Below are 23,363 nucleotides of genomic sequence, written 5' to 3'. Positions count from 1 at the left end.
TAAGGCGGGGGCAAGGACGAACTTTGTCAACTGACTTCGTTATCCCGCCCCGCGAGCCCGCATTCTCACGCACTGCTGTCATGTATAGGTACTTTACATCGCATATTCGCATTGGATGATCCAACTGCACCCCAACCGCACCATTGCAGATGTTTCCATTTGTTGAAGAAAGAAGGGAGACCAGTCACTCCCGTCAAGCACCATTGAGATGGCTTCAACTTGCCGTTAACAAGCGCCCTATCCGCTCGCAAAACCGCAGTGACATCTAGAGAGAGCAGCTGAATACGACTCGATCGGAAACAAAAGAAGGCCTGTGAACAGTGGGTCCCGTCCCAAGCCTATCTTGGTTATCCGAGTCCAATCAACATCACCTCTTCCCAGACTTGGGGTCCTTGATGAGCTTACCAGAGAGCCGGCGCCCGCTCATCAGCATCCAAAGCAGGGCAACCACACTGCACCACCTCCACTGCTCTTAGTAACCACCTACCTGTACACCAACCACCACCTTCCTTTCTGAACCGCCCGCACTGGCTGCTTGCCCGACAAAGAAACGAGTCCAACAAGGAAGATGGAGGCGACTCTTCCACGAGCACGAGGTGTTGTTTGAAATTCCATCTAGGTAGCAGGCTTCAATCGGATTACAGAAGCCAAGTCGACAACTACTCCGATTTCCATCCAATCTCCGAGTCCCCGTTCGTCCCTCCGAGAGAGACGGGACTAACGAGCCCAGCCGTCGCCCTTCTGCCCCCGATCCGGGCCCAGCCAGCTGAAGCTGAACTGGCACTGCAGAGTAAAGTGCGCGACTTCCATGACTTCGACCCATCAGGCCAATCCACTGTTCCAGTGCGCCTGCCCCTCAGTCGCGACCACGCCCGATGCGCCCCATATATTGACGACCCGTCCATAATAAACAACGGAACTTAATCTCACGAACTCCCGCCCTACCCACCAGCTGTCGCTATGCGCGACACAAAAATGCGGAACGGCAACCGACCACAAGTATCCCAGGGTAGTCACGGTACTGTCGCCTTTACCGACATGCCCAGCGGAAACTCGGCCGTCGCCGGGTCCAGCTGGCCGACCATCATCCCCATGTCCACCATCCCGGACGCAGAGGATGGGGTAATGAACTACCAGTACCAGGTGGAGAGCGATCAAGTAGGATTCGGCCAACCACTTGACCAGTTGTCTGAGAGCGGTAGCGATTACGAGGACGTCGAGGACGAGCATCACCAACAAGAAGACGGACAAGACGAACAAGAAATGGAAGAGCACGACGACGACCATGACGAAAATGAGAGCCTATTCTATGGTCATCACTATCTGAATACTGATCAAATGCTGGGCCACCATCCGCAGCCCTCCTTCTACCCTGGTCTGGACGGTTATATCTCCGACGACGTCGACATGTCCGACGATGCGGGTGCTCCCTTGGTGAACTATCTACAAGTGGCCAACTTACTCACTAACGACATGGAAACCGATGTTTCAGACTCGGGTGGCGAGCATGGCTTTCCATATGAGTTGAGCATGGAACCCGACCATGAGGATAGCATTAGCATGACCTCCTCCTTATCAGACGAAGAGCAGTTCTCACAGTACCCTCCTGCTCCTCCAGCTCCTTTCACACCCTTCACCCCGGGCTTAGTCAACCAGATGTTGGCAACAACTGGGCAAGGCTGGCCGCCTACGATGACCGCGTCACAGGTGATATCCAGCATCATCAATACGGTGCATCCCCAAGTTCCGCCTACAACGTTGCTTGATACCTTTCCTCATCCAACTCACGGTCCCAACTTTCACAGCATGACTAGTCTTGGTCCCAGCAACTACTGCCTGACCGAATTCTTATATAACTGGGCTCGTCCAGATCATCGAGAACAGGGAGTACATCTACCTAGGGGCCCCTATCCATGGCCCAGCAGGATTGCGGACCTCGCTGCCCAGAAGCTTTCGCAGATGCGCTACACAGACCTTGCTGGTGACCAATGCGATTTTCAAGGGGTGGACTGGGAAGGACTAGGGGTGACTAGGCAGGAGGCACGGCAACGTCGACTCCTGACCTACAGGAACTATGTCAACGTGCCAGAGTCTGACAAGTGGGATGTGAGTCTAACAAGCCTTCGAAATCTGCCCCTGCTTAAACATGTATACTCACTAGTGTCACAGGAAAATTGTCCCGATGTTAGCTTACCTTGCACCGATAGTTTCTTCAAGTTCCGGCGTATGGATTTCAAGTCCAACATCAACTTGTCGCACTTTCAACTACGAAACATTTTGGCAACCACCTCACGTACCAAGGTCTTTTATCCCGGCACCGGCGCTGTACACCAGTTCAACCCAGTCTCGGGGAAAACCCGGGTAGTCATGAAGCTCGGTGATGCTCAGGGCTCACATGTTTCCACTATGGCCGCCGGCCACGGTGTCCTGATAGCTGGTAGCTTCAACGGTGAGTATACACTACGCCATATGGACTCTGACGAGCCAGAGTCATCAGCCTGCCACGAGGGTATCATTACCAGCAACCAAAGCGGCATTACAAACCATGGCCAAGTCTATCAGGATCGAAATTCCGACAGACCTCTGGTTGGCTTTGCATCGAATGACGCCGTCTTCCGCGTCTTGGATATCACCACCGAGAAATGGCTTTCCCACGAAGTATACGACTTCCCGCTAAACTGCACTGCGGTATCTCCGGACCGTCGCCTGCGTGTCGCTGTTGGTGACCATAAGAACGTCTTCATCACCACGACCGAGTCGACCCTGGGAGGTGGGAAACCCCAGGTCCTTCAGGAGCTCTCCGGTCATCGTGACCACGGCTTCTCCTGCGCCTGGGCAGACGATGGATGGACAGTAGCCACGGGTTTCCAGGACAAGGCAATCAAGATCTGGGACGCCCGCCGTTGGACAGACAACAACGGAACCTCCACGCCGGTATGCACTATACGTGCCGAAATGGCCGGAGTCCGGAACTTGCAATTTTCGCCCATTGGCAGCGGCAAGCGTGTGCTCGTCGCCGCAGAGGAAGCCGACTACATCAACATTATCGATGCGCAGACCTTCCGTTCCAAGCAGACAGTCGATGTCTTTGCCGAGATCGGTGGTGTTTCGTTCACGAACAGCGGGCAGGACCTCACGGTGCTGTGTTACGATCCCACACGAGGAGGCCTTCTGCAGTTGGAGCGGTGCGGAATGGGTCAAATGATGACACGGGATTTCGACGAGCGAGGCTTGGATTATCGCTATTACGGGCGGCACATGGGAGGAAACAGTGACGCTGACTGGCCACGGTCTTCTTTCACCGAGGAGATGCGCATCAAGGATAGCGTGGTTTGGAGGAGTCAAAGACGCGCGGCGCTGGCTGATTTGGAGCCTTTCTGAGCTTGGTCAGGATTACCCGTATTGGGTATTGGGCAACGAAAAAGATACAATGGACTTTCGTGGAGCACTACGGTACCTCTGGGACAGGTTCATGGCGACGAACAAACAAAACGAAGGTCATGGTCAACATCGGGCTGTGTGTACCCTCTGAAGCGGGCTCGGAGGTTTGTTTCATACCATCATTAACCGATTGTGTTTGGCACAAAAAGGATAAATTGCGTTCATCCAACAATATGGAAGGTACTACCCAGGCAGCGTCATCATAGGAGGTCAAGCCTGGTGCCGAGGATTGTGTGGAGCATTAGGGTGATGCCTGGCTCTACAAGATGTTGCCTTGGCAAGCTGGGAAGGAGTCGAGTGTCTTGGAAGCAGCGACCGTCGGTATATATTCTGCGGAGAACATGATTATCAGCTCAGAGATGGACGACCTTGATGAGCAGTTCTGGGGTGTCTACCGTCAGACACACCGCGCTATTGGTATCGGGCGTTATGATTATCACAGGACCAACGAATGGCGAAGAGGAGCATCTTTTGCGGTGTTTGGGCTCTTTCGGAGGAGACACGAAGGTGTTTGGGAGAGCAGGTCTCAGTCAGGAAAGTCATCTCTTCTGGATCGTTCTTTCCGTACTCAGGACGGGTTTCGTTCAAAGGAATGGAAGGAAGGAAGAAGGGGTTACCGGTTGTTTCATGCGAAAGAAGGAACCCAACGCATATATGAATTTCTATCGCGGGAAGGCGTGTCGATGTGTTATCCCTTATCAAGCATTCAGCTCAGTTCGATTGCCTTTTTTGTTAGCGCGTTAACGATACCTCTGTTTCTCTTTTCCGTTTGATTGTTTCGCATTTGGTTCAGTTTCCGCGGATATCATTTCGAGTATTTTTTCTCTCCTGGTCTTTTGAAGTTTCTATTCGTTATCTCGGTGGGTAGCGGGTAGTAAGGTGAACTAGGTGCATTTGTTGAATTCCAGGTCTTTGCATTGCCGTAACTGTAGCAAGATGATGCAGTGGTGACCATCGAGTTGCGATATCCCGTCATTAGTTCCTGCCTTAGTAGATATCATCATTGCTAGCGGGAAGGAACTTTGTCTGCGTGAGGACGGGAGTTCGGTTACTTCAGTTTTGTCATCCCACCTGCTGCCAGAAACGCACCTGCTTGCCTGCCTGTCTGCCTGCCTGCTTCTGGCTCCTGCGTTAAAGGTTTTCACCATGATCGTAGGTACCTGCCCTCAGTTGTCGAAACACACACATATTGCAGTGTTCGTTGCCAAAGAGTTGGGAGCGAAACATGCTGAGACTCGGTAACATGTAGTGGTCTCAAAGAGATGATCCGGTTAGGTTGGTTCCGTCCGGGCACTCGCGGGCAGTCAGTCTCATGAGCTTCCACTTGTAGGTGTGAAATCGGAACGCTGAGTGTCTCTCCATGTTTAGGTATCCCCGTATAATGGCAGTTGGAAGTGTAGTCAAGATAGGTAGCTCCAGAAAGTTATCGGATATCGCCATCAATGTTCAAACAGTCGGGCAGTTCATTCTCGCTGTGAGCTTTCTTGTGTCCTGTCGTTCTCATCATCTGCCCCCGTCCCTTTTCTATCCTTCCTTCCTACTTGTAAAACCACTGTGACTATGACAGTACCTTCCGGTTCAGTTCGATTTCACTTTCTTTGGCTTCTCTCGTCTACATAAGCTGGCTCCGTCTTGTTTTTCCTTCCCCCATCTCTCATTAAGCCTTTTCCTTTAGGTTATTTATTCCCCAGAAATATCCATCCGCCTCCTGACGGGACCCATAAACCTTGGTGGTGGAAGAAAAGGAAGAAAGGAAGGAATGTATCCTGCAAAGCCGGCCTCGCGGTCGGTTATGGAACTCCTCCGTACTAACGTCCCAGCAGTCCAGTCCATACCCACCAAGCAAGCAGTTTAGAAGGAAGGCCTGCGGGATCCCTACTCGGGAACGAAGGCATACTGTTAGAGAGGTAGTAACATCCAATATGATTTTCACTTCGTTTCTGCGATTAACCGACGAATCGATGTTGAACACAATCATAGGTACCTAGGTCGATCAAAATCCAATCTAAGTCTACCTACGTCCAAGTCTAAATGGAGTGTCTGCTACAATGCTAGGATAGGCAAAAGGGAAGGAACGAACGAGTGGAACGTCGATAATAGGGGGGAGCGGAACCCAACGCATCGCATCGATGGGGAGTTTTGAAACAAACAAACATAACAGAGGGCATGTCAAAAAGCCTCTCAACTCGACTTGACCACAAGAGCGGTACTACGGGCCACGCACGGGTGGTTGGCAGACCAGCCAGCCTGAGAGTGCCTGCCTGATGCGTAAGGAGATGTGAACAAAGCGCATATATCCCTTTAGTTTGGGATCGATCAGCTGTGACTAGACGAGAGGCACTTTTACATGATGATACCTCATCAGCCCATCCATCCGTCGAGGTAATATATGTATATATAGATGTTGAGACCTACAAGTATGGATGGCATAAAGACCAATGAATGGCAAAAGATGATGGATGGTAAACTTGGTAAGGGAAACAAACCATCACGGAAAAGGAACAAACCCCCCCCCCCCCCCCCCCCCCCCCCAAAAAAAAAAAAAAAGACATACAACACCAGGGATTCGCTGGTCGTCACCGACCCAACTACTAGTCTGGCCCTCACTGGCTTATATATTGGAGAGCGGACGGGATCCCGAGTTTTCTAGTGGGTATGGTCGTATGTGATTTATTTGGGGTACAGTTAATGCTTATCAATAGTGGTTGGTTGGTTGGTTTGTTGTTCATGTGCTGGACTGCCGAACTGAACGGTATGGTTGTGGGTGTGGGTGGTGAGCGGGCGGCAGTGGACTGGCCTGGACTAGATAAGTGTATTTGATTGATTGATTGATTGATTGATTTGGACCAGTATGTATAAGTTACGATTCTCATGGTACGCACTTATTTTCTTTGTAGGTTACCTGACTGACAATCATTGATGAGTAGGAGGACCATTTTATCACCGTTTCGAAAGCTGAAAGCTTGAGGAGATAGGCTTTGTCTAGAAGAAAGAGGTAGGCTCAAGTGTTTGAGGTTCAGGCTAACTGATCATTATTTGTATAATGTCGAGCGGTCGTAAAATGAACCGAATACGGACAGTCCAATACCACTCGTTGTGACTGGAAAAGGCCATTACAAAACTGTGATGGGGATTACAATAATTTAGAAACATTATCGGGCAGAGTCGCTTAGGGATTTCTTCCCTTCAGCAACTGCCTAGTCTAGAATGTAGGTTCAATGGTATATTAAATGCGCTGGGATGCGTGATAAAAGTATACCCAAAAAGGTGTAATGTACTGACCATGACGTGTTCGGTTTTTCTTACGACTATAGTTCGGATGTATAAACTGACGTATTTATATACGTAATAACACGTCAGAACATTCCACTCTATGTGACATGTACTGCTGAACAGACCGTACGGCATTAAATATCTATCTACAGACAGAGAAAATATATACATACATACATACATACATACATACATACATACATACATACATACATACATACATACATACATACATACATACATACATACATACATGCATAGGGAATTACAACGAGTGAGTGACAAAGGATGATTGATGACCATTAACCGATGACAGGAGCAGACATTATAAACATATGATGAGCAAGCAGAACATTAACCTCGAGTTATTACAAAGGAGACTAGCATTGTTGTGTGCGTGTGTGCACCGCACCGCACCGCAACGCACCGCACCGCACCGTCCGTATATATCGATTTCCCCAACAATGACAACAACAACATGAGATTGTGTATATGCAGATGTAAACTTCCAGTCAAAAAATACTGTCCCCACCCCCCAATGTTCAATGCATGACATTTATCACCATCCTTCTAGAGTGCACTCTGCCACCAAAACCAGATATTTCTTAATGCTTTGAATTGCAAATGGAAGGGAATAGTCTACTTTGATACTTGGTATACCAGCTTTTTGCTTTTCTAACGGCCTTAAGGCGCTATAGCATCAAATGCATTAGACTGTCAATGAAGTCTTGAAACATCTTTGTTTGAATGTTGAAGAATATCTTTCAAACCCGGCAAATATTTTCTCTTCTTTTAATCAATAGAGAAAGCTATAGGGCACCTTTTTTCACCAATGACTTTATTTTATTCTAAAGGTATTCTGTTTCCTGCGGTGCCCTGACTGGCCTATAATGATAGCACCAGTACAAGGTTGCTACAGTGAACTATGCACTTGTAGCAGAGCGGAGCGGAAGCGGTAGGAAGTACGACAGCAATGCTGAAGGAAGCAGCGTAGTTGCAAGTACAATAAAAGGATGTTGTAAAAGAGGTCTTAGAGAGGACTCTGCTCTCAAGACAGAAGATTACAGTGGACTCTGCACTGTGAGAAAAGACTATATTGTATTGCTTGACTTGTGCTTGCTTGCTTAAGGAGTGACGAACTGAAGGAGAGGAGAGGTCTCTATATACATGGACACTAAGCATCTAGAAGCTTCTGTTGAATCCTGTGATGACAAATCAGTCTGGAAGAAATGCTAGCTAAGTTATAAGACTCTAGAATACAGTGGCAAAACCTCTTGTATTCTAGTACATTCTGTGGGGACTGAGTCAACTGATTCCGTAGAAGGAATAGTTCAACTAGCCTTCTATACTACAAGGTAGTACAAGGCAGTTACAAGGCACAGTACTAGCCACACGTTAACACCCCCTCTGTGGCTGTACTTAGTGCCACAAGAGCCCCCTCTATACCCCTATGTTGTAGAGCTTAGAGTAGTTCAGCAGTTGTAAGAACCGCTCGAACTTGGGAGCTGGCAGAGCTTTTGTGAGGCCGTCAGCAGCCATATCCTCTGTTGGAACAAAGGATACGGTGATGTTTCCCTCTGTAACGCTCTCTCTCACGCCTTGGAATTTGAGGAGCGTATGTTTAGTACGGCTGTGGTGCTTGGAGTTATGAGCCGTGTCTATAGCCCCTTGGTTGTCTGACTTCAGAGGAGTAGGGTTTTGAAGAGGACGCTGAATTTCGCTGAATAAACCTCTGAGCCACAATGCCTCACGGTTGCCTTCGATGAGTGCCGTGTATTCGGCTTCAAGAGTGCTGTAGGCTACTGTAGAGGCTCTCTTGGATTTCCAGCTTACTGGGCCTCCACTAATCAAGAACACGTAGCCGTAAGTAGATCGAGCAGTAGTTTTACAGCCAGCAAAATCACTGTCAGTGTAGCCTATAGGTGTTATATCTCCTATAGCGCCGTACTGTATAGCATTGTCGATAGTGCTATAGAGGTAGCTCAACAGCTTTTTTGCTGCCTTCAGATGAGCAACTGTAGGCTGTTGTAAGTGCCGAGAGAGCCACTGAACTACGTGTGCTATATCAACTCGAGTCTGAGTCATAGCGTAAGTAGTAGTGCCTATAAGGCGCTGGTAGAGCTTCTGATCGGCTTTGTTCAGTGGTGGAGAGGGTGATTCAGGACCTGTGAGTCCTGGAGAGAGTGGTATCTTCGGACCGTGAGTGCTAAGCTTGAAGTGTTTGATAGCCTCTTTGATATAAGCTCCTTGGTGAATCCACAATAGTCGTTTGGCTCTATTGCGTTCGATCTGGACACCTAAGAAGAACTTAGCAGCACCTAAGTCTTCTATGTCATAGGCTTTAGCTAGACTTTGCTTTAGAGCTTGGATCTTCTGTTTAGAAGGTCCAATCAGGAGGCAGTCATCCACGTGGCTAACGATGAAGATACCGTCTTGCTCGTTGAAGTAAGTGGCTGAGTCAGAAGTTAAAGGCTTGTAGCCGAGGCCTTTAACTAATGTAGCTACCTTCTGCTGCCACAGATAGGGAGCTTGTTTTAAGCCGTATAGAGACTTCTTTAGTAGTATAACTTGGTCCTTAGTAGGATCCCAACCGTGTTGTTTCAGCAATGCTCTTGCACTCTTGCTGCTGAGGCTGTATTCATACAAGCCTTCTGGGACTTCCATATATATATCAAAGTCCACACCAGCATTTAGAAAAGCTCCCACGAAGTCGATTTGCTCTATTTCTAAGTCTTCCACAGCTGCTATGGCTAACAGAACTCTCCAGGTAGGAGGAGTAGCTGTGGTAGCAAAAGTCTCTGTAAAGTCAACTCCAGGGACTTGTTGGAAGCCTCTGACTACCAGCCGAGCCTTGTATTTAACAACTTGACTCTGTGAGTTCTTTTTAGCTTTAAAGACCCATCGGCTTGTTATAGGGTTCTTTAATGCCTTAGAACGGTCAACGAAGTAGAAGGTCTTAGTAGTCAATAGCTGTTGTAGCTCATTGAAGGAGGCTTCCAGCCAACAGTTTTTCTGTGGGTGCTTTAGAGCCTGTTTGAAAGTGTTAGGCTCCGTGGTGCTGGTGGTGGCAGCGTTGTAATTTACTGCAGTAGTAGCTGCCTTAGTAACTAAGTACGTTACTAATTCAGTAGTGTCCATGGCGTTATCGTCGTCATCCACTACTTGGAATTCTTCCTTCTGCTGCTTAGAAGCTTGTGGCAGATGGACTTCGATATTTGTAGACTTGGGAGGCTCTACAAGAGGTGTTGTGAGCCTGGGAGGCTCTGCAGTTATGAGAGGTTGTTCTGCAGAATGTTCTTGTTCTTCCTCCTCCTGAACTTCAGGAAGCTGTAGGGAGTTTGTAGGGCTTCTGGGGCCCTGGAGATGAAGCTTGTAGTCTTCATAGAATTTGACAAAAGGCGTCTGAACTACTTGCCGTTGGCCTAGCCAAACCAAGTAGGTTTGATGCCCCAGAACGGCCAAAAGCCTTCCTTTGGTACCTCTGGGCTGTAGCTTTTGCCCTGCAGAACGTTTCTCAGAAGGTATAAACACCATGACTTCGGTGCCAATAACTTTATAGTTCTGGAGATCAGGGACGTGAGGAGCCTGTGAGGGCACCAATTCATCGAGGAAGAGCTGGTAAGGAGTAAGCTCCTTAGTTGAGTTGGCAGTGCGGTTGATAATTTCTACCACAGAGATAATAACGTAACACCAGAGGGTCGGGGGTAGACCTGAGGCAATGAGAGTAGCTCGAAGACGGTCCAAAATCACCCGAATGGAGCGTTCTGGTAGGCCGTTTTGGTGGTGAGCGTAAGGGCTAGATTTACTGAAGGTGATACCTTTTTCAGTGAAGTACGGAAGTAGGCTTCTGATTTCTTTACCTCCGTCGTAGTGAAATTGCGCTGGGTACCGCTTATAAGTGTTATAGAGAGTTTCGATAATAGATCTAACCTCTATAGCAGCTTCATCTTTCGTTCTTAGAAGCCGAATGAGTCTGAAGCGGGTTTTCCGATCCACTAAAACAAGACCATACGGCTTGTTATTCAGTGGCGTAGGACGAATAATAAAGATATCCCCCTCTAGTCGTCCGAGGGCAAACGGTGGATCAGCTACTGGCTTTTTGGAGGGTCTGCGTAGTATTTTGGCCGAATCACAGCTTTTGCAAACCAAGTCTTCAGGGCGTACCTTTTGAAAGCTAGGCATGCCTTTAGTAACTTGAGCAGTCTTTTTCAAAAGATCAAGGCTTATATGCCCGAGCCGAACGTGCCATAACTGGGCGGCCCGAATCAACGCCTCAGAGGGTTTCTTGAGAGCTGTTGTGGGAGCTGTGGGAGTTGGATCCAGAGCCGGAGGCTCTATAACCCCCTTTGAAATTTCAGGAGCTGTAGTAGGTTCAGTAGATTCTTCAGTTTCAGAATCACTGAGATCGGCATTGTCTCTGGTAGTGTAACAGTGCCAAGTAGACCCGTAGGCCAATGGTTGTTTAGGATCAATTTTGGTAGATACAGTATTCTTCGTGGTGAAGAAGAAGCCGTGTTTTTGGAAGTTTAGCAATGCCAATAGCTTCCGGGAGGCTGTGTATAACTTTTCCTTGATTAAGGTGCCTCCAGAGGCATACAACCTATGGCCACTCACTATATTCAGCGGGAAGTTAGGAATATAGAGAGTATCTGTGAGTGATATAGAGCTGTAAACCGCTGTGTTATCTTTGTAGCCGGCGAGGAATTCGATTTTCACAGTGCCAACGCCCAGTGGCTTTACAGGACCACCTCCGGTCCCTACGGTGCCTAGAGTGGTAGAGAACTGTAGGTCCGAGAATAGGGTTTTGTTGTTGCAGATGTGCACTGTAGACCCAGTGTCAAAGAGCCATTGGCTGTTGTTTTTGATAGTTGGGTGGCTGAATTCAGGAGTTTCCTCGGTGGCTACAAATTCAGAGTCACTGTCTGCTCCGAATATAGTGCCAGACTCAAGGTTATAGCCTATAGTGAAAGCTTCATTAGAAGCTGTTTGCTCAGTGCCTTCAATGTTGAAGGACTCTCCTTGGGCCTTCTTCTTAGTGCCTTTGCCTTGCTGCTTGCCTTGAGGGTTAGTGTGCTTAGCAGACGGCTGGCTGAAGGGCTTAATATCTTGATCCTTCCTCTTAGTAGACCGTGGGTTCTGATGATTAGCCTTGTTGTTATCTTTCGACCTGTGGTTTCTCTTATAGCTAGCTTGCAAAGCTAACAGCTGTTGAGAAGTCGTGGTAGTCGAATTCCGAGTCTCAGCTAGTAGGTCTTCCTGGAAGTACAGAAGGCTTAGTTTAGTAATCTTGCCTTCTGTGTTGTAGAGCCATTGTTCTTGCCGCAGCAAGCCTCTACAACGCTCTACCCACTGAGAGAAGTGGCTTTCTAGCACGTTAAAATAGTGGTTGATCTGGTCAATTTCCGCTATCCTAACGCCGAGACCAGCAAGTCGGCTCGCGAGGGTGTTGAATTTGGCGTTGAATTCTACTATAGTAGTAGATCCATCAAACTTAAGGAAGTGAAACTCCTTATATAGGGAGTCTCGGAGGGTTGACTGGCTGGGAGCGTACTGCATACGCAAACGCTTGTAAGCCTCTGCAGGGTCCGTTTCGAAGGCAATAGTAGATAAGGGGCCCTGTTTTAAGGTATTCCGAAGGGTCAATAACAAGGCAGCCTTCTGAGGATCAGATAGTAAGGCGTTAACTCGGTCAGGGTCTTCCAGGAATTCAGGAATTTGTAGTGCCCTGAACTGGATAGAAATAGCCTGATACCACTGATTGTAGTTTTCAGGTCCTGAAAGACGCTCTTTTTCAGCAAGTTGGAGTGACTGTTTAGCAAGCTCTTTGGTAGTAAGAGCGCTGAAATCAGTTCCGAGGTGTGCTGAAAGCGTTGGAGCTGTAATAGGCTCCGAGGTAGGTGTAGGAGACTCAAGAGTTGACTGAGCTTGAAGAGTTGGTTGAGCCTGAGGAAGCTGTTCAGCCTGAGGAGGCTGTTCAGCTTGAGGAGGCTGTTCAGCTTGAGGAAGCTGTTCAGCTTGAGGAGGCTGTTCAGCTTGAGGAGTCTGTTGAGTCTGAGAAGAGTGTTGAGCAGCCAAGTTCTGTTGTAGCAGCGAAATAACGTGCTGAAGCTGGCCTTCAAGGTTGTGAATTTGAGCTTGTAAGCCTTGTAAGCTCAGGCTTGGATATTCTGCAGGAAAAGCTGCAGTATGATCCATTAGTTCAGTCGGTTGATCCATTATAGCACTGCAATAATGAAGGGTGCTTGAGGGACCAGTGAAAATAGTCTGTAGTACAGTACTATTTGCAGTTGATGAGCAGTCTACAGCCTGTAGTACAGTGCTGTTTGCCGAGAAGAGAGATAGGAGGTTGGCCTGTAGTACAGAGCCAAGGGGTCAAGAATCGATCGTGACTTGGAAGTGTGAATCGATAGGCTGAATCCGGGTATTCTTGTTTCCCGGGCTCATAACCTGTTTCCTGCGGTGCCCTGACTGGCCTATAATGATAGCACCAGTACAAGGTTGCTACAGTGAACTATGCACTTGTAGCAGAGCGGAGCGGAAGCGGTAGGAAGTACGACAGCAATGCTGAAGGAAGCAGCGTAGTTGCAAGTACAATAAAAGGATGTTGTAAAAGAGGTCTTAGAGAGGACTCTGCTCTCAAGACAGAAGATTACAGTGGACTCTGCACTGTGAGAAAAGACTATATTGTATTGCTTGACTTGTGCTTGCTTGCTTAAGGAGTGACGAACTGAAGGAGAGGAGAGGTCTCTATATACATGGACACTAAGCATCTAGAAGCTTCTGTTGAATCCTGTGATGACAAATCAGTCTGGAAGAAATGCTAGCTAAGTTATAAGACTCTAGAATACAGTGGCAAAACCTCTTGTATTCTAGTACATTCTGTGGGGACTGAGTCAACTGATTCCGTAGAAGGAATAGTTCAACTAGCCTTCTATACTACAAGGTAGTACAAGGCAGTTACAAGGCACAGTACTAGCCACACGTTAACATATTCGATAGTGTTGAAGTTTAGATCTTTGTTGGATGCTTTATCTACTTGATCATTTTGTCATTGCAAGGTGAGAAGAGTTTGAGAAAAAAGTAGTTTTACCTCTTTTAAAATAGCATTTTATAGTCTAAAATAGTTAAAATATTAAACTTTTCTTACTTTATCAATTTTAAAAGAATGAAAGTCACTTTCCTTTCAAAAAATATATGAAAAATGATTATGATGATGATGTTGTTACCCGAAGACTCTTCAACTTTGGGTTGCAATTGTAGCTGTGCACTCAACTTTTGGCAAATGATTTTAGTACCAATCTAAAGTCCTTGAATTTCTGACCAAAACGTTACTGTGAACTCCCATTTTGGTTGGAAATTGGGGGAGTTACAAAGGGTTAAAACGAAGACTAGAAGTAGGTGGGAAGGTTGATGCAAATGCATGGAGGTGGGGGGGGGGGGGACAGTATTTTTTGATCGTTACTGTAGTAAAGTAAAAGATAAATGAAGACGATTTCCCATGCATCATCGTGATTCCATAATCTTGTCCCCCTTTGCCTTGTCTAGACCCGAGAAAAGAGAGGTTCCATATGTAAGTGTGTATGTATGTACGCCCAGCCAGCCAGCCAACTCCGGAAGGGAAGCCCGTGGTGTGTGTGTAGGTATGTGTACATAGTATGTCCTTTCCCCGGACTCTGATCTGCACATCTCCCCTTGTCGCGTTGAGGGATGCGAAGGACAAGACGATCGGTCGTGACGATCGTCTGCAACGCGGGGGAAGATCAGATCGTATGTTGATCTCAGAGTTGACTGACTGAATGACTGATCGACCGCGCTGAATGTATATATATATCTTATATATACACATGCACAGGTTCTGAAGAGCAAGGACAATGACAAGGACGGTACAGGAAACGTATTATATATATATACTTGGAGAAAGGGCCCAAGAAAACAGAAGGGTTGACTTTGACGTGCAAGGTTTGAAAAAAGTGTCCATTTATTTACCTCTTCCCCGCCCTCCTATTACTCCAAAATCAAGACACAAATCCTGAAAGAGAAGAATGGGAGAATGGGAAAGAACATCCTCTATATCCAACCGTATCCAACAGCTTCATTTATACAATCCTGATATCTTGTTCACGCTTTAGAGGACACCGAAAACCTGACCGCAGCCCCAGTGCTGCTCGCAGTTGCAAGAACCAGGCTGCTTCCAGTGGTCATCGCTGAAGGAGAAGAAGACGACCTTCTTGCCCATCTCCTGCTTGATGGCGGCAAGAGCGGTCGCCTGCTGCTCGAAACCAGGGCACGCCTTGCCAATGCACTCACCGGCGGTGGGCCAGCCAGTCTCCATGACGAAACCGGGCTTGTTGCAGATCTTCTCAACAATGTCGAGCTGGCCAGCGACGAAAGTACCGGCCTGCTCGGGGGCAGTGTTGGCGTTGAAGTAGGCGTGAGCGTTGCAGGCAACGACATCGATGGCGTTGCAGATGTCGGTCACGTCCATGGACTGCCAAGCAGAGACGACATCGGTGGTGGTGTAAGGACCAGAGTAACCGGCGCTGCCGAGCTCAGACTTGACGTGGTAGATGAGGTCCTTGAGCTGGCCAACGGTGCAGAAGCCATTGAAGAGAGCCTCGTTACCGACGACAACAAGGTCAACCATGTCGAAGCGGCCCCAGGACTTGATGGCGGCGATCTGGTCAGCGACATCGGGGGAGCCGTTGTCGCAGCCGACAGTGCCAATGAAGATGCCGAGAATGAGGCGGAGACCAGTGGCCTCAGCAGCGGCACCGACGCTGGGGAGAGTGTCGCAGTCAGTAGAGTAGACACGGAGGGTGGTGAAGCCAGCCGAGGCGATGGACTTGACGTCGGTCATGACGTCGGCAGCGCTCTTGCACTGGCCGTCCTGGGTGAAGGGAGTGTAGGTCATGGCCCACTTGTCACCCTTGCCGCCGAGGTTGCCGGTGGGCGCGGTGGGCGCGGGGGCGGCAGAAGAAGAAGCGACAGTGCTCGAGGGCTCCTGGGAAACCGAAGAGACGACAGAGACGACAGGGAGAGCGGAAGAAGTGCTCGAGGGCTCCTGGGGAGCGACGGAGACGACAGGGGGAGCGACGGAGACGACGGGAGGAGCGACGGAGACAACGGGAGGAGCGACGGAGACAACGGGAGGAGCGACGGAGACAACGGGAGCAGCCACGGAGGTGGTGGGCTCGGGAGCCTGGGTCGAGGAGGCAACGGGAGAATCCCCAACGGAGGTGAAGGGGCAGTAGACAACAACGTTGGTCTCGGTGACAGTGGTGACGACGGCGGGAGCAGAGTAGATGCCGGGGCAGTAGGTCTCGACAACAGGGACCACAACAGTGACGGGCGTGCTGTCGGTGACAGTGGTGGTGATGGGAGCAATGGTGTAGGTGCCAGCGCTGGGGCAGACGTAGGTGGTCATCTCAACGACGCTGGTAACAACACCATTCTCGGCAGTCTTGGTGGTGGCGTAGGGGCAGACGACGGTGGTGGCAGTCTCGACGACGGTGGTGACACCACCAAGAGTGTGGGTGCCGCTAGGAACAACGGTGGAAGAGGCACCGCAGACGGTCTTGGTCTCGGTCAGGACCACGGTGGTGGCCGGGAAGGTGTAGGTGCCCGGAGTAGCGCAGGTCTGCTGGATCGGAGTAGGGACGGTGACGGGGCCCATGGAGGTGGTGGTCGGGACCACAACAACCTCGGTGGTGCTAGGGACCGCAATCGAGGAGGTGTTGGCGAAGCCCATCGAGGAGGAGAGAGTGGGCAGGGCCTCGCTGGTGGTGATGGCCGAGGAGGTGGCAGGCGCGGCCGTGGCGGGAGGAGTGTAGACTGCGCAACATGTTAGTTTCTCTTTGTCAAGTTATTTCGAGGTCAACATACGGCCGGCAGGACCAGTGATGGTGGTCCAGATGGTGGTGCAGCCGGGGACACAGATCTCGCTCTCGTTGTGAACCCTCTTCTCGAACAAGGGCTGGTGGAGGTGACGGTGGTGATTTCTGTGCGCGCTCGCGCCGCCGGCGAGGATGGCCGCGGTGGCCGCAACAAGTGTTCCCTTCATATTGATGTTCTTTGCTTTGCTCCTTGTGTGATTTTTTGTCGGTGGTGATTAGGTGTTTCGCAGAATGGTAATTCGTGCGTTGATTAACGAATGCCCGCTAAAAGAGTGAAGCGGTGGTGTGGTGAAGAAAAAAAGAGTGTAAGATCGAAAGCGCAAAAGAGGCTATCGATGTTGAATATCAACACGCACGATGGGCAGGTGAAGGAAGGGAAAGGGGAGGCAAAAGAAAAGATCGGGCCAGACGGGAGAGACGACAGTAATTATAATACCCATTGCAGGACCGGGGAGGGTGGAAGTTGGTGGCAGCCACTTTTACTTGGTTAGCTTCTAACTTGGCGCCGTTCGTGTTCGTCCGTCACGGTCGCCATGGGACCCCTGAGCGCTAGCCTGAGAGAGTTTGGTTCCTGGTGGTTCCTGGTGCTGAAGACCCATCCTCCCATCCTGAGCAATCGACTGCGACGACTGCGCTGGATGCCGTCCGCGAATAACGGACCGGGCCACGGCATCTGTTCGACGGCATAGAGGTACCTATCGGGGGCCACAACCTCGATCCATCCTCCTCGTCCACCGGCCACCCCATCCTCCCCGTCCTCCTCGTTTTCCTGTCCGGTCCTTGGCCATGTCGCCCATCGGAGACGACCTTGCCCTTCTCAGGTCCCCCGATCATCCCTGTCGTCAGCCTGTCCGGCGAGTGGACGGTGAGCCCGCGCTTGGCGAGTGGTGGATACGACTCTTACCCTTGGAGGTGGACCTTCATTAGAGAGCGAGAGCTTTGACCGGCGACACCTAGTCCCTGGACACCGTCTTTTTCTTCCTCATGCCTCTGAATTGCTTCCATGCAACATCTCGACAGGCTGGTGCGGTGGTGCTGACTGGATGGCTGGCTTGTTCAGATAAGACCGTGATGAGATACGACCAGCCGAGGACCGAGGCGGGAAAGGATGTTCGGACGACTACTAGTGGGCAGACCAATCACGTCCATCTATACAGAGGAGTATACGATCCTGTGTAGGCCCGATATGCAGCATCATGGGCAAACACGGTACTACCTGTGCCTCGTACCTGGACGTGGAAACCGGGTGCGTGCAATCACGAACGCCGTCATCTTGAACCAATTTGGCCTCTATGATTTGGCGACGTTCCAAATATGAGTACGGCATCCTGCGAAATAACAGAGTGGATTGGCCGCGAGGGTCTGGAGGTGTGTGGTGGTGGTGTTGGTAAATTGGCGAAGCTCTAGCGAGGGCACTTTACTGAGAAGGTGTGGGAAAGAGGGAGATGATGGAAAAAGGAGGTCAAGGCACAGAATAAGCAGGCACGCCGTACACACAGACACGCCCAGCACGCCCAGCACGCCCAGCGGGAAGGTACGCTACGCTGTGGTTGCAGTGACATTGTGACAGGACGGCCAATCAGGAACCGCGAATGGCACAAAGTCTACCAGCAGTGGCAAGTGCGGAATAGCCAGGAAATCAAGGGATTTGCTGATGGTTGTCCGATGTGAGCCAGGAAGAGACGCGCCTTGGGAAATCAAATAAGCGATATTAGCAAAGTTGCCCGTCGTGGCCAGTTGAAACAGCCACAGTTTGTGTGGTAAATGTTCCCGATCTTGGCTGCATTTGAGATCTAGAAGAAGCAAAAGGGCACAGTTCGTCATGTATAAACAAATGGTGGCGTGTATAAACAAATCATGTTGCACCTCGAATTCTCGAGCCTGACTGACAACAACACCAAAGAGATCCCTCAGAACCCAAACAGCCTCCCGCTCGACATGTCACATCGGCAACTTATCCGCTAATATTGCTGCTGACGAATACAGTGCACGAACGAGTACGCTCTAACCCCATATCTCAAGACCCCGTACGCAATCGAGGATTTCATGGAAGCCTTGTGAAGCCAGGGAGCCAAAGCAAAAAGATATCAAAACACAAGGGAAAGGAGCAGAGGCGGGGTCTGGTTCCTGGGCAATGCGGATCCCTCTCTCCAGCTCTCCAAAACAGCGGGTGGATTCGTACCTGCATAAGAGCAACTCCACTCTCCACTTGCCATTGGCCATCTGCTCTGATTCCAGTTTTTGTGATAACAGGACTTGAAGAGGGGACTGGGGGCACGTGCAAATTCACAACATCGGGAATAGCATGGCCTGTTTCTCTCTGGACCTTCCCCGGTGTTTCTCATCTCGCGAAAAATCAACTCCAGCCTAGGCTGACCCCATGAAAACAATGGAGAAGGATTATCGGCTATCAAGCCAAGAAGTACCAAGAAATCGAGACCTTTGTGGAAAATTCGGGGTAAACGGGTACCTCTCCAACTTCAAAGGCCATGAAATTAGCAAGTTCTATTCCCGTTTCCATCCACGCCGTATGTGCTGACCTTTGAGCTGTCGCATGTCACAAAAAGCTGGCTGGCCGTGTTTGATATCAGCATGGAATGATGATCGCCATCCGGACTATGCAGGGTTAGGGTTATGAGTGCGGACATCCCAAATGGGCCAAATGGGCCAAAAAAGTCACACGAGTTCGCGTGCAACCTGCTAAGTCATTGGCGCGGGGAACGCCACACCCGCGTTAAGAAATTTCGAAACCGAACAATTCAATATCTGTCGACAGAAAAATTGAGCTGCAAGTATGATGCGCTCAGCTGGCCGCCAGCCATATGTCTGCTGGCAATGTCTCTCCCGCAAAGAGTCCGGGCAGCACATTGCTCTGAATGCCCGGAAGGCCCGAGTTGCATCGCTGTCGTCACTAGCATCGTGGCCAGCATCGACAACACCACGGCCGACCCGACAATGGGACAACAACGAAAGGCGACAAGGTCTGTCCACTTCCACGTCGCTACTCGACAGGAAGATACGAACAGAGATATCAGATGAGGCTCTGGAGGACTTCGCTTTGCCGTTGGAACCGAACTTGCACTATCTCCAAGACAGTCAACCAAAGAAAACTAAAAAATCTGCAAAGCTATCCATTCGACAACGGCTGAAGCAATGGGAAGCTGAGAATCCAGAACCCTTTAACTCTATCCCGTCGGATTTCGCACTCCCAGACCGGCCCATCAACGCATTCACATCAAAGCGGTCCGAGCACATGCTCGAGATGGAGAATATCGACAATGACAATGCCACTGCTCAGGTCGATGATCAAGATCTGATCGATACTCAGGTCACCCCTCGAGTCCAAGCCGGTGATCTGTTGGAACTCATGTCCGAGGACTGGAATATTGGTGTTCTCGCCGTCTGCTTGGGAAGCTTCAATGGCATTGACCATTTCTACGCAGTCACCGGCAAGTGGTTTGCCAGCACCAACGTCAAATCCGGTTTCATCGTCAAGAAGTTCATCACCAACCCTGCCGATCTGCAGCCAGTCATTGATGCATTGCCTTCGACCGTGGGTGATATGTCCATCTTGGTCGAGCTCCAAAAACTCCGTGCAGGCCCGACCCGTGAGCACGGTGCCGGCTTGATCACCAAGATGCTCGACTTCCAAAACGCCTCCCGACAGATCTTCCAAAACAACATTGAACGGTTGAGCAACCCTTATCGGCATCTTCCCGAGGAAGAGAAGTTGATGACTCTGGGTGAGATTGCCGAGTTCCTTCTCCCTCCCAAGCTCAAGCAGTCATCCACCGGTTTCCCCCCAGCCGCTTTGTACGCAGTCTACAACATCCTCACATTCGAAGATGCTTTCTTCCGCTCACTCGGCCAAGGGACCGCCGGCCCAAGCTCCATCATCTTTCACGTTGCCGCTACGTCCGATGTCGATAACGTTACTCGAGTTGAGAGAATGGTGCGCGACCACTACAGCCCCGAACTCCTGGATCGCAAGTCACGCAGGGAACATGATAGGCTGGAACCCGTCTTGAAGCAGGCTCGGTTGGCCATCGACCACAGCCGGAAAATGCGCGAGTGGTCGAGCCACGGAATGCTCGGTCCCACCACCAGAGTCCTACCGGCCTCAACTTACTCCTGGTCTCAGGATGCCTTGACTGTCATCGGCGTTATTCACATGTGGGCAGCCTCGGATGTTTTCCCACGGAGCTCAAAGTACCAATGGATTGGTGCCGCCGTCTTGCGTGCCCTCAATAGATACCAAGATACCGACGTGCTTGACGCTACAGTGGGTTGGACCTTCCTGCAGGAAATCGGCTGGCTCATGCCCTGGGAAATCCACGCCCGTCATAGCCTCCGTCTCCCAGGCCTTCAGGTCAACCGGGCGGGCGGTTTACTACCGAGCCCGGAGGAGCAACAGCCAGCTGAGCTTGCCCAAGACGTACTTGCTCCCCTCCGCCAGGATTTCTCCGCCTCAACTGTGTACTGCATCGACGCGCCAAATGCGAAAGAGATCGACGATGGTGTCTCGCTTGAGAAAACAGACAAGGAGGGAGAGTACTGGATCCATGTACACATTGCCGACCCGACGTCGAGAATCAGACCGGACAGTCCGCTAGCTAAGCGAGCAGCTCTCATGACCCAAACCAGTTACCTCCCAGGGCATGTGGACAAGATGATTTCAGATGAAGCAGTTGTCGCCGAGTTCTCCTTGGCTCCCGGTCGGCCTTCTCTTACTTTCAGTGCGAGGCTCAACGAAGAAGGAACCCTTCTTGACCATAAGATCACCCCAGGAAGGATAGGAGATGTCGTCTACATCACCCCACAGGATGTGGCGACTGCGGTTGGGCCCGTGGATGCAGGCATTCCCAAGGTTTCGACTCCCGATGTCGTCTTGGAAGTTGGCACCCCTCCGTCTGCCGAGGACGAGGCGCCGACAAGGAAGATGACCAAGCCGGATGAGTTGTCAGAACAGAATGCCAAGGACCTCGAGATCCTCTCGAAGCTCGCCGCCGCCATCCACAAGGTCCGCATCCAAAAGGGAAGCGTGCCGATCTTCCTCCCTTCGCCCAGCGCTGATTTCTCGCTGGAGAATGCTCGGATCGAGCACACGCCAAGCGGCTTCCTCGCGTGCACCAACGACCCCTACATTTCCGTCAAGTACTCCGTCAGCGGCGGCCTCCACCCCATCGTGGACGACCTCATGGGCACAGCCAACCAGATCGCCGCCCTGTGGTGCTACGAGCGCGGCATCCCGATCCCCTACCGGACCAACCTTCTCGCCGCCCAGAACGAGGAAGCCCTCCGCGCCTACACCCAGGACGTCATCTACCCGCAGCTGGTAGCCGGCAAGCAGCCCTCGCTCGAGGAGAGGCGCACGCTGCGCAACCTGCTGGGCGGCCACGACATCGCCGCCACGCCCACCTTCATCTACACCATGGGCGTGGACATCTACACCAAAGCCACCTCCCCGCTCCGCCGCTACTCGGACTTGCTCGTCCACTGGCAAATCCAGGCCGCCCTGCTTGAGGAGCACAAGCGCCAAAGAAGCAGCGAACAGGGCCAGTCCCAAAAGTCGCTCGTCATCCGCAAATTCGACAAGTACAACCTCAAGCCGCCCATGGACGACAAGCAGGCCGCCCGCCTAGGCCTCCCCTTCACCGCCTCCCACCTCGAAAATAAGGTATTCCCGCAGCTGCGGGTGCGCGAGCGCTACGCCAAGAACCTGGCCAACAATGAGGGCCGCAACGAGCTGATCCTGCAGGCGCTGGTGCGCGCGTGGCGGTTCGGTGAGGGCAAGAAGGGTCAGGTCCCCGAGAAGTTCACATACACGGTCGTCAACGCGCAGAACGCGTGCGTGCGCGGCCGGATCAACTATTTTGATCTGTGGGCCGAGATTGATCTGGAGAACCTGGCTGGGTTCAGCTTGATCAGTAATATGAGGGTGGGAGATGTGTTGACGGTCGAGTTGGCGGATGTGAATGTGCATATGAGGAAGATTGTGGTGAAGCCGGTGGAGTTTATCAAGCGCGGACCGGAGAGGAGGAGGTTGTTTGCTGAGCATGAGCAGCAAGAAGAAGAAGGTGAGGAGCAGGCAGAAGGGGAGTATATTGATGTTGGGCACGAGGTGTTGCAGCCGGAGGAGAGGTGAAGAAGAAACTCACTCGGCTCTGTACTATAGATGATGTTAGGGACTTTAGAGACAAAAATGTAACAATATAACGATGAGATAGATGGCGTCCGTTTGAGTCAATCACTTGGTTTGATGCACTATTTGTTCCTTGTAGGCCGTATAACGCTCGTTATATCGATCCTTACGGCAAGCACCAAGTAGACGTATACTTATACAATCATGGTACATAATCCCACAATACACCAACAATACACCACGCCACAACACGCAGGCACCAAAGAGGTACAAACAGCCATATTTTCTCTTATTTCCTTCATTCTTTACCGCCTGCCTACATCACCCCTCCATTTCCCGACAACATGCCTCCATTTGCATTCTTGACTCCTAATGTCGCCCTTACTAGGCCTGTCATCTCTCCTCGGTATGCCTCGATAAAGAAGCAAAATAAGAAAAAAAGAAAAAAAAGAAAAAAAGCCAGAATGGTGAAGAAAAAGGGGGGTATCTTGATGAACAAGCACAAACGCCCCACACCCAAGCAAAAGCAAGTAACGTAAAGCAACAAACTTCTGCTGCTTTTAATGGTGAAAAAAGGAAAAGAAAAAAGAGAAAAACCCAGCAAGTTGAAGACA

General features: G+C 50.5%; 4 protein-coding genes across 4 annotated transcripts; 3 read left to right on the top strand and 1 right to left on the bottom strand.

The window, feature by feature from the left end:
- The first annotated feature begins 584 nt into the window (after nucleotides 1–584).
- B0H65DRAFT_332967 (WD40-repeat-containing domain protein) lies at nucleotides 585–3,544 on the top strand. Its single transcript, XM_062823528.1, has 2 exons — nucleotides 585–2,106; nucleotides 2,170–3,544. Exons 1-2 carry the CDS (start codon nucleotides 961–963, stop codon nucleotides 3,379–3,381), a joined length of 2,358 nt encoding a protein of 785 aa, XP_062676971.1. The 5' UTR covers nucleotides 585–960; the 3' UTR covers nucleotides 3,382–3,544.
- On the top strand, nucleotides 3,492–4,304 carry B0H65DRAFT_332973 (uncharacterized protein). Its single transcript, XM_062823529.1, has one exon. It carries the CDS (start codon nucleotides 3,708–3,710, stop codon nucleotides 4,212–4,214), a length of 507 nt encoding a protein of 168 aa, XP_062676970.1. The 5' UTR covers nucleotides 3,492–3,707; the 3' UTR covers nucleotides 4,215–4,304.
- Nucleotides 4,305–14,699: 10,395 nt separating this feature from the next.
- On the bottom strand, nucleotides 14,700–16,965 carry B0H65DRAFT_332834 (glycoside hydrolase). The gene is made up of 2 exons (XM_062823527.1): nucleotides 16,597–16,965; nucleotides 14,700–16,545 (listed from the first exon to the last, which is right to left on the bottom strand). Exons 1-2 carry the CDS (start codon nucleotides 16,772–16,774, stop codon nucleotides 14,840–14,842), a joined length of 1,884 nt encoding a protein of 627 aa, XP_062676969.1. The 5' UTR covers nucleotides 16,775–16,965; the 3' UTR covers nucleotides 14,700–14,839.
- A 2,436-nt stretch (nucleotides 16,966–19,401) lies between these two features.
- On the top strand, nucleotides 19,402–22,752 carry B0H65DRAFT_436109 (protein phosphatase; the record flags this gene model as incomplete). Its single annotated transcript, XM_062825222.1, has 1 exon — nucleotides 19,402–22,752. The coding sequence occupies one exon, from the start codon at nucleotides 19,402–19,404 to the stop codon at nucleotides 22,750–22,752; it is 3,351 nt and encodes a 1,116-aa protein (XP_062676968.1).
- Nucleotides 22,753–23,363: the final 611 nt, after the last annotated feature.

The sequence above is a fragment of the Neurospora tetraspora genome (assembly GCF_033439725.1).
Source record: "Neurospora tetraspora strain CBS 560.94 chromosome Unknown B0H65scaffold_9, whole genome shotgun sequence".
Taxonomy (NCBI): domain Eukaryota; kingdom Fungi; phylum Ascomycota; class Sordariomycetes; order Sordariales; family Sordariaceae; genus Neurospora; species Neurospora tetraspora.
Note: the sequence above shows the minus strand (reverse complement) of the source record. Positions and strands in the feature narration are given on the sequence as shown.